The sequence below is a fragment of the Pleurodeles waltl genome, chromosome 4_2 (assembly GCF_031143425.1).
Source record: "Pleurodeles waltl isolate 20211129_DDA chromosome 4_2, aPleWal1.hap1.20221129, whole genome shotgun sequence".
In the NCBI taxonomy this organism is placed as follows: domain Eukaryota; kingdom Metazoa; phylum Chordata; class Amphibia; order Caudata; family Salamandridae; genus Pleurodeles; species Pleurodeles waltl.
The window spans coordinates 430,831,834-430,845,596 of record NC_090443.1 but is presented as its reverse complement, the minus strand read 5'-3'; the positions used below and the strand labels follow the sequence as shown (position 1 = coordinate 430,845,596).

Here is a 13,763-nt window from a genome sequence, read left to right as displayed (position 1 = left end):
AGTGTGTGTCTTAGTGCACTGCTGCATTCTCACTGTGTTTCATTGTGAATCCTGCTGTGCTGTGTTGTTCGAGTGCATCCATGCCTTGTTCTGTTCTCTGTATATGTCATTGTGTGTGCTCCTGTGTTATCAGTGTGTATAAAAGTGTATCACAGTGCTCTCGATGTGCATCACTACATACTGTTGTATTCTTAGTATTTGCCGCGTGTGCTGGTGTGTTTCCAGTGTATCAGTGTGCTTCAGTTTGTTCTCATTGGGAGTTACCATGTGTCAGTTGTTCTCACTGTAGAGCTGCATTTCCATGGTATGTAACTGTGTGTGCTTCTTTGTTCTCAATGTATGTTACTATTTGTACTGTTGTGTTCTCAGTGAATGTTAGCATGCATGTCAGTATGTTTCTAGTGTTGGCTACTGTATATGCTGCTGTGTCCCGAGTGTGGGTTACTAAGTGCTGCTATTGTTCGAGTGTGTGTCACTGTGCACCCATACATTATCAGTGTGTGTGTGTGTGTGTGAGACACCATGTTCTCATCGCATTTTACTTCCTTTGCCATTTTATTATCAGCTCTATTCTCAGCATGGGTCGCTATGTGTGCCACTGAGTACTTAGTGTGTGTCCTGGTGCGAGTTACTCTACTTTCTTTGTGTATCATTGTGTATGATCTTGTGGTCTCTTTGTGTGTTATAGTATGATGTGTTGGGTTGTGGTATATCAGTTATTTCCGCATCATACACTTTGGCCCTTATTATGAACACTGCGGTTTACACTGCTGTGTTCATGCTGGCGGTCTTCCCAGTGACCGCCAGCTCCCCCGGAATCCTGCCGGCCGTATAATGGACATTCCTCTGGGCTGGCGGGCGGAAACATTGTTTTCGCCCGCTGGCCCAGTGGAATGCCTGGCTGGGACATTGACTGCGGCTACACATGGAGCAGCCATCAATGCCTCTGTGCGATGGGCACTGAACCTTTGGCCCCTGCACTGCCCATGCTAACTGCATGGTCAGTGCAGGGGCCCCCAGGGGTGCCCCGGAGCACGCCTTCCGCCAGCCTTTCCCTGGCGGGGAAACCCGCCAGGAAAAGGCTGGGGGATTTAGGATCATTAGCCAAGGGGCAGCTGCGCTGCCCTGTCGGATAATGGTGCCGTCCAAAGGCGGCCCTCTCTGGCTTCATTATGTGGCGGTGTGGGCCGCCATACCGGCTGGCGGGATTTCCCGCCACCGCCGACATGGCAGCCCACACCACCATGTTCATAATGAGGGCCTTTGTCTTCTATACTCAATGATTTGTTCTGTTTCAAATATCTCAGTGTGGGTTACTGTGTGCTATGAATGTGTAAAACTGTGCCTGCAATTACAGCATGAGTGTATGTTGTAGAATGTGCCATAGATGCCTTTCTGCTTCCAAACAAACTTTACACATGGCTGAATGTTTTCAAGAGTTGGACGGGAAGACGTTGAAGGGAACAAGGTAAGGTGATTACGACGATAACCATACCAGGAAGAAATATTTGCAGTTTCTTTACTAGCAAGAAAAAATAATTTTGAGTTGAATCCAATAAAAGCCTGTGATGTATGGATGCTGATGTGATTCCTCTGCTTAGCTTACAAGATTAAAATCATTCCTTGATGTTTGGAAAAATGCTAGGGTTAGCAATCTGAAGAGGATTTGATTTAGGAGAAGGGAAAGTTGTTTACCTGTGACAATAGTTCTCCAGTATGAGCAATTTGATTGTTCATATTCGTCCACCCATTCAAGTTCCCCCTGATATAAGATATGAAATATTAGTATCTAAATCTTAGGAGGATCCCATGTAGGAGAAAGGCTTGTTATGTATCTGTAACACTAGATCTACCCAATTGGGTCCCTTCACATATGCTGAACTCTTGCCAATTGTCAGGATGTCCCGAGGGTGGGAAAACATTCAAAGTGTAAAAATATGATGAGGACGGAAGACTGCAGATGAAAATGTTACTGTAACAATAGTTTTTCACCTTAAGTAGCTTCCCAAAACCCATATGCTATAAACGCTTGCAGACTGCCCCGATGCTGATGATGATATCTCTGAAGTCTAAGCATATGACTCTGACGAGGGGGCCCATGCACAAGGAGGATAAATAACTTTTCTGTAACACTAGGTCCTTTGCTTGTGATGTGTACTTGCTATTGTGATCCATTCTAATTACTTGGAGGAATCGTAAGCAATCAGGGTGTGGAAGCCTAGTACTGATGATGACTGTGATAAGTCCTTGGTGAATTCAGTACTATCCCGGCATATCACATAGCCCATATGTACATTCTCTGAACGCCGACTTGGGCTATCCACACCTTGTTGTTATATACCACGGATCTGGCAGTTGTGAATAATCATCCATATGCTTGCGCAGGATTGCTTGATACATGACCTTTCCTGTGATTTGTTCTTTTGGAATTTTGAATTTGTTGCCTAAGCTTATCTAACTGGGATATGCATTTTCTATATTTTCAATTGAACATCAGTATTTTACCATCTATTGGTGAATTACTTTCACATAGATAAAAAGCCTTGAGTAAATCCTTTCAAGGACGAAGCACGTGTCGGCTGAGATCATGTTTGAGGAACCAAATACAATATATCTACAAACTCTCATCAGAACAAGTGTATCTGTATTTAGGAAATAGCAGCAACATATCCATCAAACATTTGTATTTGCAATTGATGCACAGATAAAAAATTTAGTTTGGGATGAAGATATGATGTGTAATTTTCGTGTGCTGTTGGGTTCTAGTAAAAGGAAAATACCACGTACTGGAAAGTCTGAAGTGGTGTTATGCAGCCGCGTTTTTAGGCTATTCTTATAATTCAAATGTAGCATTTACTGTGGTGTATCAATGGACGCACAAAAGGACTTTATGTAAGATGGTAATAGGGATACTTAAACATTGTGTGCTCCGCTACTGTGTATTTTCCGTGAAGGCCTGGGGATATTCTAGGTTCCAGTCTTAACTCATCTTGGCAACAGGTGTCTTACAGTTTCAGAGCACCACAGTTGGGCTTGTAGTACAATGCTCAAGTTGTGAGGGATGTGCAACTGAGAATTCACTGTTGCCCCTTTTCCAGGATGTTACTAAATATGTAAGTGACGATGAAGCTAGTTTTGAAAACTGTGCTCCAAATTCTGTGTAAAAAAACTTGTATGTAATAATGTTGTGCTAGAGGAAGTGAATGAGAGAAACTGGGAGCATGTAAGGGCATGTTAAAGCTGGTTAAGAGAGTATGAGTGTTGGTTGTTATGTAGGATCTGTTCACCAGGATGCACTAGGACGCAGATCAGAGTGATTTCTAGGAATGAATGCCTGACTCTTCTTTATCTCTGTCCCTTTTTTTGCAGTTTCCTGTTGAGCACCCTGATAAGTTCCTGAAATTTGGAATGACCCCATCCCGCGGTGTTCTTTTCTATGGACCCCCAGGCTGTGGGAAAACCCTGCTGGCAAAGGCCATTGCACATGAGTGTCAGGCAAACTTTGTATCCATTAAGGGGCCGGAGATGCTGACCATGTGGTTTGGGGAGTCAGAGGCCAATGTCCGGGATGTTTTTGATAAGGTAAGGAATAGCTTTCAGGCGTTTTTTCAGATCTTCTAAAAAATGAGGCTCCAGTCGCACTATTTACCCAGACCTTTGCTATAACGTAGAAGTGGATTTCAGGGTTATTCCAGGCCTTTCTTACTGTGAGGAGCAGATCAGATCTTATCCAAACCTTTAGCCTTCTGAATAGCGATGAACACATCAAAGCTTATTCATACCTTTGTTAAGATGAGAAGTGCATTTCAGTTTTTTCCAAGCCTTTAATAGGATGAAAAGCAGGGCACAGTGTATGCAGACCTTCAACAAAGCACGGAGCTGGATACGGTTTATTCAAATTTTTACCAATGTAAGGAGTTGGGGCCAGATGTAGCAAGCATTTTGCATGGTGCAAACTGCGAAAATCGCAGTTTGCTCCATGCAAATTGCCCATCGCGATGCACATTCACAATTTGCGAGTCGGTACCGACTCGCAAATTGTGAATGCGACTCGCAAATAGGAAGGGGTGTCCCCTTCCTATTTGCGACTCGCATCGCTATGCTAAATTGCTTTGTGACCACGAATGCGGTTGCAAAGCAATTTGCAGTTACCACCAGTGTCATACTGGTGGTAATCCATTCGCAAAAGGGAAGGGGTCCCTGTGGGACCCCTTCCCCTTTGTGAATGTTGCCCAAAATGTTTTTTCAGAGCAGGCAGTGGTCCAATGAACCACTGTCTACTCTGAAAAAACGAAACCAAATGGTTTCCCTTATTTTTTTTTATTTTGCAACTCGTTTTCCTTTAAGGAAACGGGCTGCAAAATAAAATAAAAAAAAGATTTTTTTAAAAAGCAGTCACAGACATGGAGGTCTGCTGTCTTCAGCAGGCCACCATCCCTGTGAGTGCAGGGACTCGCTATGGGGTCGCAAAATGCGACCCACCTCATTAATATTAATGAGGTGGGTCTTTGCGACCCCATAGCGAATCGCAGACGGTGTCTGAGACACCGTTCTGCATCCGATTTTGCGAATCAGAAATTGCGAGTGGCACCGACTCGCAATTTCCGATTCACAAAATCGGAACTACCTACATCTGGCCCTTGGTTTCTAGACCTTTAATAACGTGAGGTGTGGGCAAAGTTAATTTATTCTTTAATAAGGTGAGGCATAGGTCTGATTTCATTCAGGCCTTTAATGTGTTGAGGAGATGGAGTTCATATTGTTAGAAGGATGCACAGAGTATCTTACTGGTTTTGGATAAGGCAAAGAGCGTTTCCCAGGGTGTTTTCATATGGTGAGCTGGTAAAAGAATCTAGTTACTGGGGTTCCAGGGCAGTCCCTAGTTTACCTTGAGTGTTCCAGGGCTACACTGCTAGTGTATCCCCAAGCTGGATATCCAAGTACTCCCTTTTAGCTTTTGACCGTCTCAGGTAGCAAGACAGAGGAGTCCAAGGCTTAATCAAGGATGTGTCAGCCCTTTACTTTTTTAATAAAAAGTACTTAAATATACATAAGAAGAATGGTGAACAAAGAAAATGACTATAAACATAGAAAAAACGATGTTCCACATGCCTTCCTAACCAAAGAAACAAACCTAACAACTTTGATAGCATATTAGCTCTTAGCGCTACTGAAATATTCAAAATGGGACCAGTGTTAACCAGACAGAAGGTGTTTGCAAAGCTCAAAGTCACAAGCATGTGATTTAAGTTTCATGGGTGATCTTTCCTAAAAATTAGGTCTCTCAGCAGTAGCACTAAGTCTCAGTTGTTCACTGCAACACTTTAAACTATGGCAGCTGTCATTGCTACAGTTCAAAGGTAAGGTTATGGTATCAATGTCAGGTCTGCAGAGATTAGGTTCAGTTACGAGTGCTATAATATTAGCAACGTTTTGAAGCACTTGATATGAAAGATCTCCTTACCCACTGCCTAGCCTGCAGCCCACCCCTGCCCAAAGCAGAAGTGCTCCCCTTGGCTTTGCAAACATAGCAACTCTAGAAGGGGGGATAGAAGGGATGTTCACTACCCGCGAGATGGGACGTAGTCCACTGGAGTCCTCCTTCCCACTAGGCTTGTCCTTTAAGTGGAATAGCTGGGCCCAGTTGTAAAAAAACGAATGTCAAAGGTGCCCACAGGTCTGAAGGCACTACCATACGTAAGGAAAAAGTTGGAGAAAAATACCCTCTGGGGGTAACGAAAGGGTGTTCAGGTGCCAGTATCTGTGGTACCTCTGGATGTCGAAACATGAGGTAAACAGTTCAGGAGTCAGGGTGATCTCCTCTAATCGACTTTCCAAAAGGCTCAGGCCAAGTGTAAATTCAAGGTAATCCTCAAGGCCTCTAGATGGCAAGTAGAGTACACACAGATACTCCACACTGAATGTGGGTCAGAGATACAGCACTCACCATCATACCAGTGAGGGTGAGGCGGTGACTCTTATGAATTGCGATGTCCAACACCAGATGATGATGGATGTAGCCTTGTGTCCTGAGCAGGCGTAGAACTCAGTGGCTCTCATGGGGCCCCCTTCGTCTGGACTCACTCAACTGACAGTTGAACACTCCATCTGAAAGATGCAATCCAGCACCTCCTCAGCAGGGAGTCTGATTTCCCTCCTCGGAGTTGGACACGGAGCAGTGCTTCTGTAAGGCTCTTGGCCCAGTGTTAATCCTAGACCGGAGGGGTTATCCATACGTCTATCCCTTGATCACATTTTCTTTTAAGAAACACTGAGAAGCAGTGTTTTCTTTGATAAGAGAAAAATGTGGAAAGATGCTCTGCTTTACATTTGTAATCAATCTGGACCAATTAGGGCTTATGTAACATTTGAATCAGTTCATTAAACCACAGAAACCCAAGTCGTCTTGCATTAATGCCGAGCACACTGAAGGAAAAGAAAATGACAGACAGCAGGAAAGGGGCACAGAGCAAGGCAGCACAGTTCTCCGGTGCAGTGCAAAGGACTTTTCGTCCCAGCAGACACCCCACTCAGATCAAACTTACCAGGTCCTGCTCATTGCCATTTAATGTATTAAAGGGATGTACGGGGCGGGGTCTGCATCCGGATTCAGGAGTCCAGGCCCTTAATGGTAGTGGACTACTGAAGCAATTTTGGACCCTCCCCCTTCATATCCATCAGCTACTTAAAGATAGGGCGATGCCTCTGAAGCAATAATTACATCCCAACCAGAAAAGGCCTGAGTCTCCAGAGAGCCCATGGGGTGTCTTGGTTTTCTTTCTCAGTGACAGCTCAGTTCAGATTTCTAAGGATCTGTCTACAGATAACAAAGTTCACTGGAGTCTACTCCCCAGTCTTGGTGTTCTATGAAATAGTTCAGATTGTTGTGATAGGGTCAGTGACAGCGTAGCATTGGCCTCTGCAGCGGAAGTTCTGGCTCTTAATATTTCGGACAGGGGAAATTGTGGAACTAAGTCCTCAGGAGTATTGATTCTAGCTTTGATGAAATCTGCCACTTGGCATTGATTGTAAAGAGTGCACCTTTGTTATCCGTTCCGGTTCTAATGAGCTTTTCTGGTTCTGATCACGCCATTGCATCTTTAGGCTCGCCAGGCAGCTCCCTGCATCCTGTTCTTTGATGAGCTGGACTCCATCGCCAAGGCTCGAGGAGGAAGTGCCGGGGACGGGGGAGGAGCAGCGGACCGTGTCATTAACCAGATCCTGACTGAGATGGATGGCATGACTAACAAGAAGACTGTCTTCATCATTGGAGCCACAAACAGGTGACAGCCACTCTCCCTGTCCTTGCGCGAGGTCAGAGGGCATGTTACCTGTCGCTTGTGCATTGCCGCCTGTGCGTTTGCAAGGCCAGCAAACCCTTGTGAGGTTAGCAGAGCGTTTTTTTTGTGCCTGTGTGCAGTGTGTTTGTATGGTTTTTGTTTTTGTGGCCTGATTTTGTGTACCTTTTTGTGAAATGCAGCGATAGTTCTATTTATATGTGAGAAGACTGATTTCTGTCCCTGACAGTAAGTGTGCACTTGAGATTAATGCTTGGGGCGCATATGTGCTGATTGATGTTTTTGTATGTAAAATTATTATTTTGTGTATATGTAAGTTGATTGTTTAGTGTGGGTGTATATATGTGTGTGTGAGTTTGAGTGCGCTGTGATTGTTTTATCCGTGTGCGAGATGATTCTGTCTACAGTTGAGCTGATCATTTTTTGTGAGTATTAGGTACCTGTCATGTGCATATCAGGTTATTATTTTATCTGAGGGCGACATGAGTATGGAGGGGTATGTTTGTGTGTTCCTAGCATGATTGATTTGTTGCCTGAGTGTTCATTATTTTTATGCATAAAAAGACACAATTAGGTGCAAGTGAAGTGATGCTTAGTGTAAGTTTTACACAATCAAACACTGTTGTTTAGTTTGCATGTGAAATACCTGTTTGTTTGTTTGTTTGTTTGCAGTTGTTTCATGCAAGTTTTACATCCTGTTTTTCGGTGCATCTGCTATTTTTAATGTCAATGTGTTTTTTTTGTTTACAAATACGGGGCTTGTTTTGTATGCTTGTGCATTGTCTGTTTTACACCTGCATTTTACCCGTGAATTTTGTGAACATATGTTGTGCTTTTTTGTGTGCAAGTGCTTGTTGTCTGTGTTCATTTAATGAATATATTTAGCACAGTACAAGCTAATCATGTAATTGTTCTTTTTCTTTGATGCACTTACACAGCTATTTTGTTTGTGTGCGATGTGCTTGTTTTATGCAAATATGTTGTGCTTCTGAACTTGTACTGCATTTGTTTTAGTTGGAGGTTAGGTGTGTTCTTTGTAGGCAGGTGTGAATCTTGCTTTATGCTCATATCCGGTGTTTATCATTGTGCCACCGTACTGAGATGCTTATTTTCTACTTGTGTATTTTGACTGCTTTGCCTGTGTGTGTTGTGCTTGCATTAGGTCTGAGTATGTTGTGGTTGTGTGCATTTGAAGTGCTTATTGTCTGTCTGATTCTTGTTTTATATGAAAATATATTTTTGTTTACATTTGTGGTTGTTTTCCCCACATGTGGAACTTTGTTTTGTGAGTGAGGTGCATTTGTGTGTGCATGTGCAGCGGATTTGTGTGTGTGTGTGTGTGCGCGCGCGCACATGCGTGTGTGTGTGTGCATTCAATGAATGTTTAACATACATGTTAGAGGCTTCTTTTATGTGCTGTTCAGTGAGCACTCTGTCCTGCTTTGCTCCCTTTCTCTTACCTCATTCTTTTGTCCCTTCCTTAGGCCAGACATCATTGACCCAGCCATCCTGCGTCCCGGACGTTTGGACCAGCTAATCTACATCCCTCTTCCCGATGACTCCTCCCGAGTAGCTATCCTTAAGGCCAACATGCGCAAGTCTCCTGTGGCAAAGGTGAGCCTGTTGTGCTCCTCTCCCTCTGCTCCCATCACTTCCCCTCTCAACTCATCACCCATCCTGTCTTACTTTCACTGAATCCCTTCTAGTTTATTTCTGTTTGTTTTCATTTTCTTTTCTTTGTTCTACTATGTTCAACTCTGTGATGACTATTTCTGTCCAGGTCCAGTCCATGGCTCCTTCTACCTCTCCTATTTTGTGGGGCAGTCTCTGGTGTTCCAACCACAACCGCATTTGTTCTTTCTGTCTTCGACGACTCTCCTTTCTTTCTTGGCAGGACGTGGACTTAACTTACCTGGCCAAGATAACCAACGGCTTCTCCGGTGCAGATCTAACAGAAATCTGTCAGCGTGCCTGCAAGCTTGCCATCCGAGAGTGCATCGATGCAGACATTCGGCGGGAGAGAGAGCGCCAGCTGCACCCAGAGACGGCAATGGTATGAAGGCGTCTGATCCTGTATCACTTACTGTTTGGCATAACTTGTGTAATATGGGTCTGTATCCTAGTGGATCCTAAAAGAAGCAAGCAATTGAAAACGACTGGTTCTACTACTTATCTTCTACTTCTGATTCCTTTTAAAATGGTATTTCAGCACAGTGGTAGTTCTAAAAACGCTTGCAGCATTGTTTTCCATTATTTATATAGCGCATTTATTTGTATAATTATCCAGAAAAAAGTTGATTGTTAACTTCGTAAATACTTTGTGCAGTGCTTAATTTGTGCTTGTTGTTTCCGGTGCTGAGCACCGGCACTTGTTTCTGAGGGCCGGGGCTTATTCTTATGCCTCAAGCATTTGCTGCGAGCGAAAGACATATAGGAAAGACGGATGAAGGGAAAAACGAAAAAGAGTCACAAAGGGAGAAAGTGAAAAGCTTCAAGAGTGAACTGAAGGGGCAACGGATTCAATGGATTGCAGAGGCCCGAGATGGCTTCAGGATTACGCCGTCTCAGTATTCTATGTTCACGCATTTAATTATAGCAGCCACATGTTTAAGAGGAGGGTTTTGGGCACTGGCACCTTTGTGTTTACAAATTAAGCACTGACTTTGTGTACAGTTATGCTTGATAGAATTACTTCTGATTCTGATGGATTCTTTTAACCACTGATACCTCGCCTTTAGAATATCCTCAGGCGCCGGTCTGAATCGAAGTGTACCTCTAGTGTTTGGGTTTGAAGCATGAATCTAAGTCCTGCAAAGAGTGTGCCTTTAGGAACTCGAATGCAATCCAGGAGCATGAAGCAAAGCTGTACATTGCCGAACATTGAAAGAAGTCTTGGAAGTCCTGCTCTCGCTCAAAGTCAAGGGTGCAAACCCGTTTTCGCTCTCCAAGTCCTCTGGTAAGTTGAAATCAAAACAGAAGCACAAGAAGGTCAAGTGGAATTCGTCCCAGTCCCACCACCATCATCCTAAGAAGTTATGAGAATGTCAGGGTGCCTTGTAGCCTCATTCCGGTCCCCTGCAGCTGATCCCAATGCACCCTGGGTTTCAGGGTCCATCGGCGACATTGCAACAGATTGAAGACTTTTGTGAGTCCATTTTGGCACCTGCCCAGGTCTCTCTGGTGCATCTTCGGGCCGCAGGGATCTGCAAATGTCTCTAGTTAAGAGACTGCTGGCGGGTCTGCCCTCCGCACTGTCTGTGCCTTCTGAGTTCTGTTCTGAGGTCAAAGCTGACTTCCAATCTGGCACCAAAATCCACGTTGCTTCAGATGACATTGATGCCTGCACCCCACCACTAGTGCAGGAGGAAGACCCCTTCCCTATAGTTCTATCTGAAACCGAGTGAATTGATCTTGGCCTCAGCCAAGGTTACGTCCCAAAGCCGTTCTAATGCACCAGGCCCAAGTTCAGTCAGACACAGACAGAATCATGACTTTACCTCAGAGCCACACTCCAGTGCTCCAGTAGATTTTCATTCTGAACTATGATCAGAGCCAGCCAGCCTTTGGAGATGACAATGGAAATGAGGGGGATTATTTTTCCTAAAATTCTGATGAAGGCAATTCTAAATAGACTTGCGGGAAGCCAGTGGGGCTGACTTTCCAGACACTCGGTCATGTTCTCACCTGTACCACCAACAGAAGAGAGTCCCTCCTGCTGTGAGAATGAAACGTTCAGCAGAGGTACTGGATTTTCAACTGCCAACCATGGAAGTCAAAACTAACGTATGGACATACATTTTGCAGCCTAGACAAACTTCATCAGACCCTCTACTGCCATTTAATAAAGCCCTGACTGACACTTGGTCTAAGCCATGTTCATGCCAACCAGTGAGCAAACAGGTCGCCAGAGCCACAGATCTGCATCAGGCAACCCTCATTAGTTGACACAGCACTCTACACCAGAAGTTTGGTGGTTCAAGCTTCCACTAGTTAGGTGAACCCCAGTTGTTTCTCCATGATTCCTCCGGACCGAGATTAGAAACAAATTGAGGCATTCTGAAAGTGAATGTTCTCCTCAGCCAGTCTAGCCCTCCGATCACTCAGCACCAGCTGTTTGCTGGGGAGATACACCCAGGCTTTTTTGGACGTGGTTGGCAAGATTTTGTCAGCAGTTCTTGAGGAATTTAAACCAACCTGCCTCAGTCATACAGGATGGATAGGATGCTGCAAAATACATCATACAGTTTGGGCTGGACACCACTGACTGCTTGGGCACTTGGCCCTAATGTGGTGCTCCAGCAACATGCCTGGATGCAATCAATGGGCTTCATAGGGGGCGCACAAGCCTCTTTAATGGACATGCCATTTGATGATTCTTGCCTGTCTGGTGGAAAGGATGATTCAGCATGAGAATGCTTTAAAGTAAGTGGATAAATGGGGCTTTCATTAGGCTTTTCCACCCTTCTGAGAATACACCTCACCAGTCCAACTTGCTGCTACTCTAGAAGGTTGCTGTATCAGCAACACCAAGGCGCTCCACCCCAGCAACAGGCTGAACAATCCTTTTGGGGTCAGCACAGGGATCACACAGACCACATCCAGGCCATCAGGGGCAATGCACTTCCAAGTTCCCTGTCCTGCATGCAACAGCCCCGTAGCCACTTTAGTTTGGCATTAAGGGCATATAACCACCCTGTAGGAGGCAGGATCACACATTTTCTCCACAGATTGCAACAGATATCACCCAAAAGTTGAGTCCTTCTCTGGGGGTTCCTTACAATGAAGCCATCTGCATACAGTGCCACTATGGGCCTTCCCTTCACTACAATGAGTCCAGGACATTTGGACTATGATCCCAAAGTTTCATCCTCAGTACTGTGTCTCATGAGGGTGGTTCTGAGGCTTCTGAGCCTCTTGGCATCCTGCATCATGCTGCCAGCTATTCCAGGTGGCATTTGTGGACTCCTGAAGTCTCAGTGAACCCCGCACCAGGGGAACTTATTGAATTCCATCCAGGTTTGGAAGATGCTGTAAACGGTCTGCAGTGATGGCTCAACCCCAATTGGACCAGTGACAGATGCCTCTCACTGCCCCACCCAAAGCTGAAGGAGGTGACAAAGGTATCACTGCGGGGATTCAGAGGTCATCTGGGAGATATGGAGATAAGAGGACTCTGGTCTCCAACGGAGACCAATCTCCAGATCAGTCTGTTGGAGCTGCAGGACATCCACCTGGTGCTACAAGCCTTCCTAGGGTCCATCAAAGGGATACTGGTTCAGGGTCTCATGGACCACACTGCCACCACATGGTGCTGCAACAAGCACAGTGTGGTGAGTTCAGTGCCAGAGGTACTTCATTTCAGGCTCTGGACTGGGCAGGCAGAGTGTGGTACCTGGAGCTTCTGGACATGGGCAACTGTCCTCTGATCAGGCTACTGGTTCAAAAGAACCTCATGTCACAGCAGCAGGGCTGGGCCCTGCATCTGAACCCGCGTAATTTTTACTTCTGTGCATGGAGATTAGGCAGCGGCAGTTAACTGCATTAAATCTTCCTCCCAAAGTTGTGGATGTCATTGTGGCTACTAATTGTCCTACGTAGTCTTTCTACTCCTGGTGCTGAGACAAGTTTGTAGACTGGTATGGCATCTATAATAATTATCCATTGCAGACCAAACTGTCAGTTGTCCTCCTGTTCGTTTTATCTCTGGCCCGGTTAACGTCTATCTGTTGGCCCTTTTGACCTTCTCAAGTTTACCGGTTCAACTGTCTTTGTTCGACCACCTGTTGTGATGACATTTCCAAAAGGTTTAACTCATTTATTTCCTCCAACACCCTTTGTAATGCTAAAGTGGGAACTTAATTTGGTCCTCATTTTCCTCATGTACGTACCATTTGAACCAGTTCACAGTTGTCCACTCCATCTCCTGACTCTAAAATCTGTGGGCTTTATTTGGAACATTTTGATGCAAGGCAGCACTGCAAGCCTTCTTGCTGCGCAGCCCTGCGTCAAATAAAAAAAAAGCAGGATTGCACCAGGCCTACAAGATACAGCGCATTCTTGCCCTTTTCACCTGGGCTGGCGCACAAAATGCTTACATGTGCCAACACAGGCACCCTTGCATCACGGTGCAAGGGTGCCTGCATTGCAGGAATTTTTGTTTATGTGCAGGGACACTTTCCTGCACAAAAACAATCATGAGAGGATTTTTTCTCTTTCCATGTGTGCTGCAAAATGCAGCACACATAGAAAGGGGAAAAAACAGGGAGAAATAGAGATATTTCTCTCTCCGTTGCATCACCCATATGCCTTTCCTGGCTGGCGTAGGCTTTTGACACAGGTTTACAAAACCTTGTAAATGTGGGAATGCGTCCAGTGTACCAAAATCCATTAGTTATACATTGGAATACCCACCGCAACACCCATAAAACACCTCCCTGAAAAAAAGTAAGGCAACACAGCCACTTG

At 44.9% G+C, this 13,763-nt stretch overlaps 1 protein-coding gene across 2 annotated transcripts in view; it reads left to right on the top strand.

Annotated features, from left to right (window-relative positions):
• LOC138292866 (transitional endoplasmic reticulum ATPase-like) overlaps positions 1-13,763 on the top strand; it is a 187,998-nt gene that overhangs the window by 99,162 nt on the left and 75,073 nt on the right. For both annotated transcript variants that reach the window (XM_069231705.1, XM_069231706.1), the window contains exons 13-16: positions 3,370-3,582; positions 7,105-7,283; positions 8,783-8,912; positions 9,193-9,351. In XM_069231705.1, coding sequence (XP_069087806.1) covers positions 3,370-3,582; positions 7,105-7,283; positions 8,783-8,912; positions 9,193-9,351 — 681 coding nt within the window. The remainder of the gene's footprint in view (positions 1-3,369; positions 3,583-7,104; positions 7,284-8,782; positions 8,913-9,192; positions 9,352-13,763) is intronic.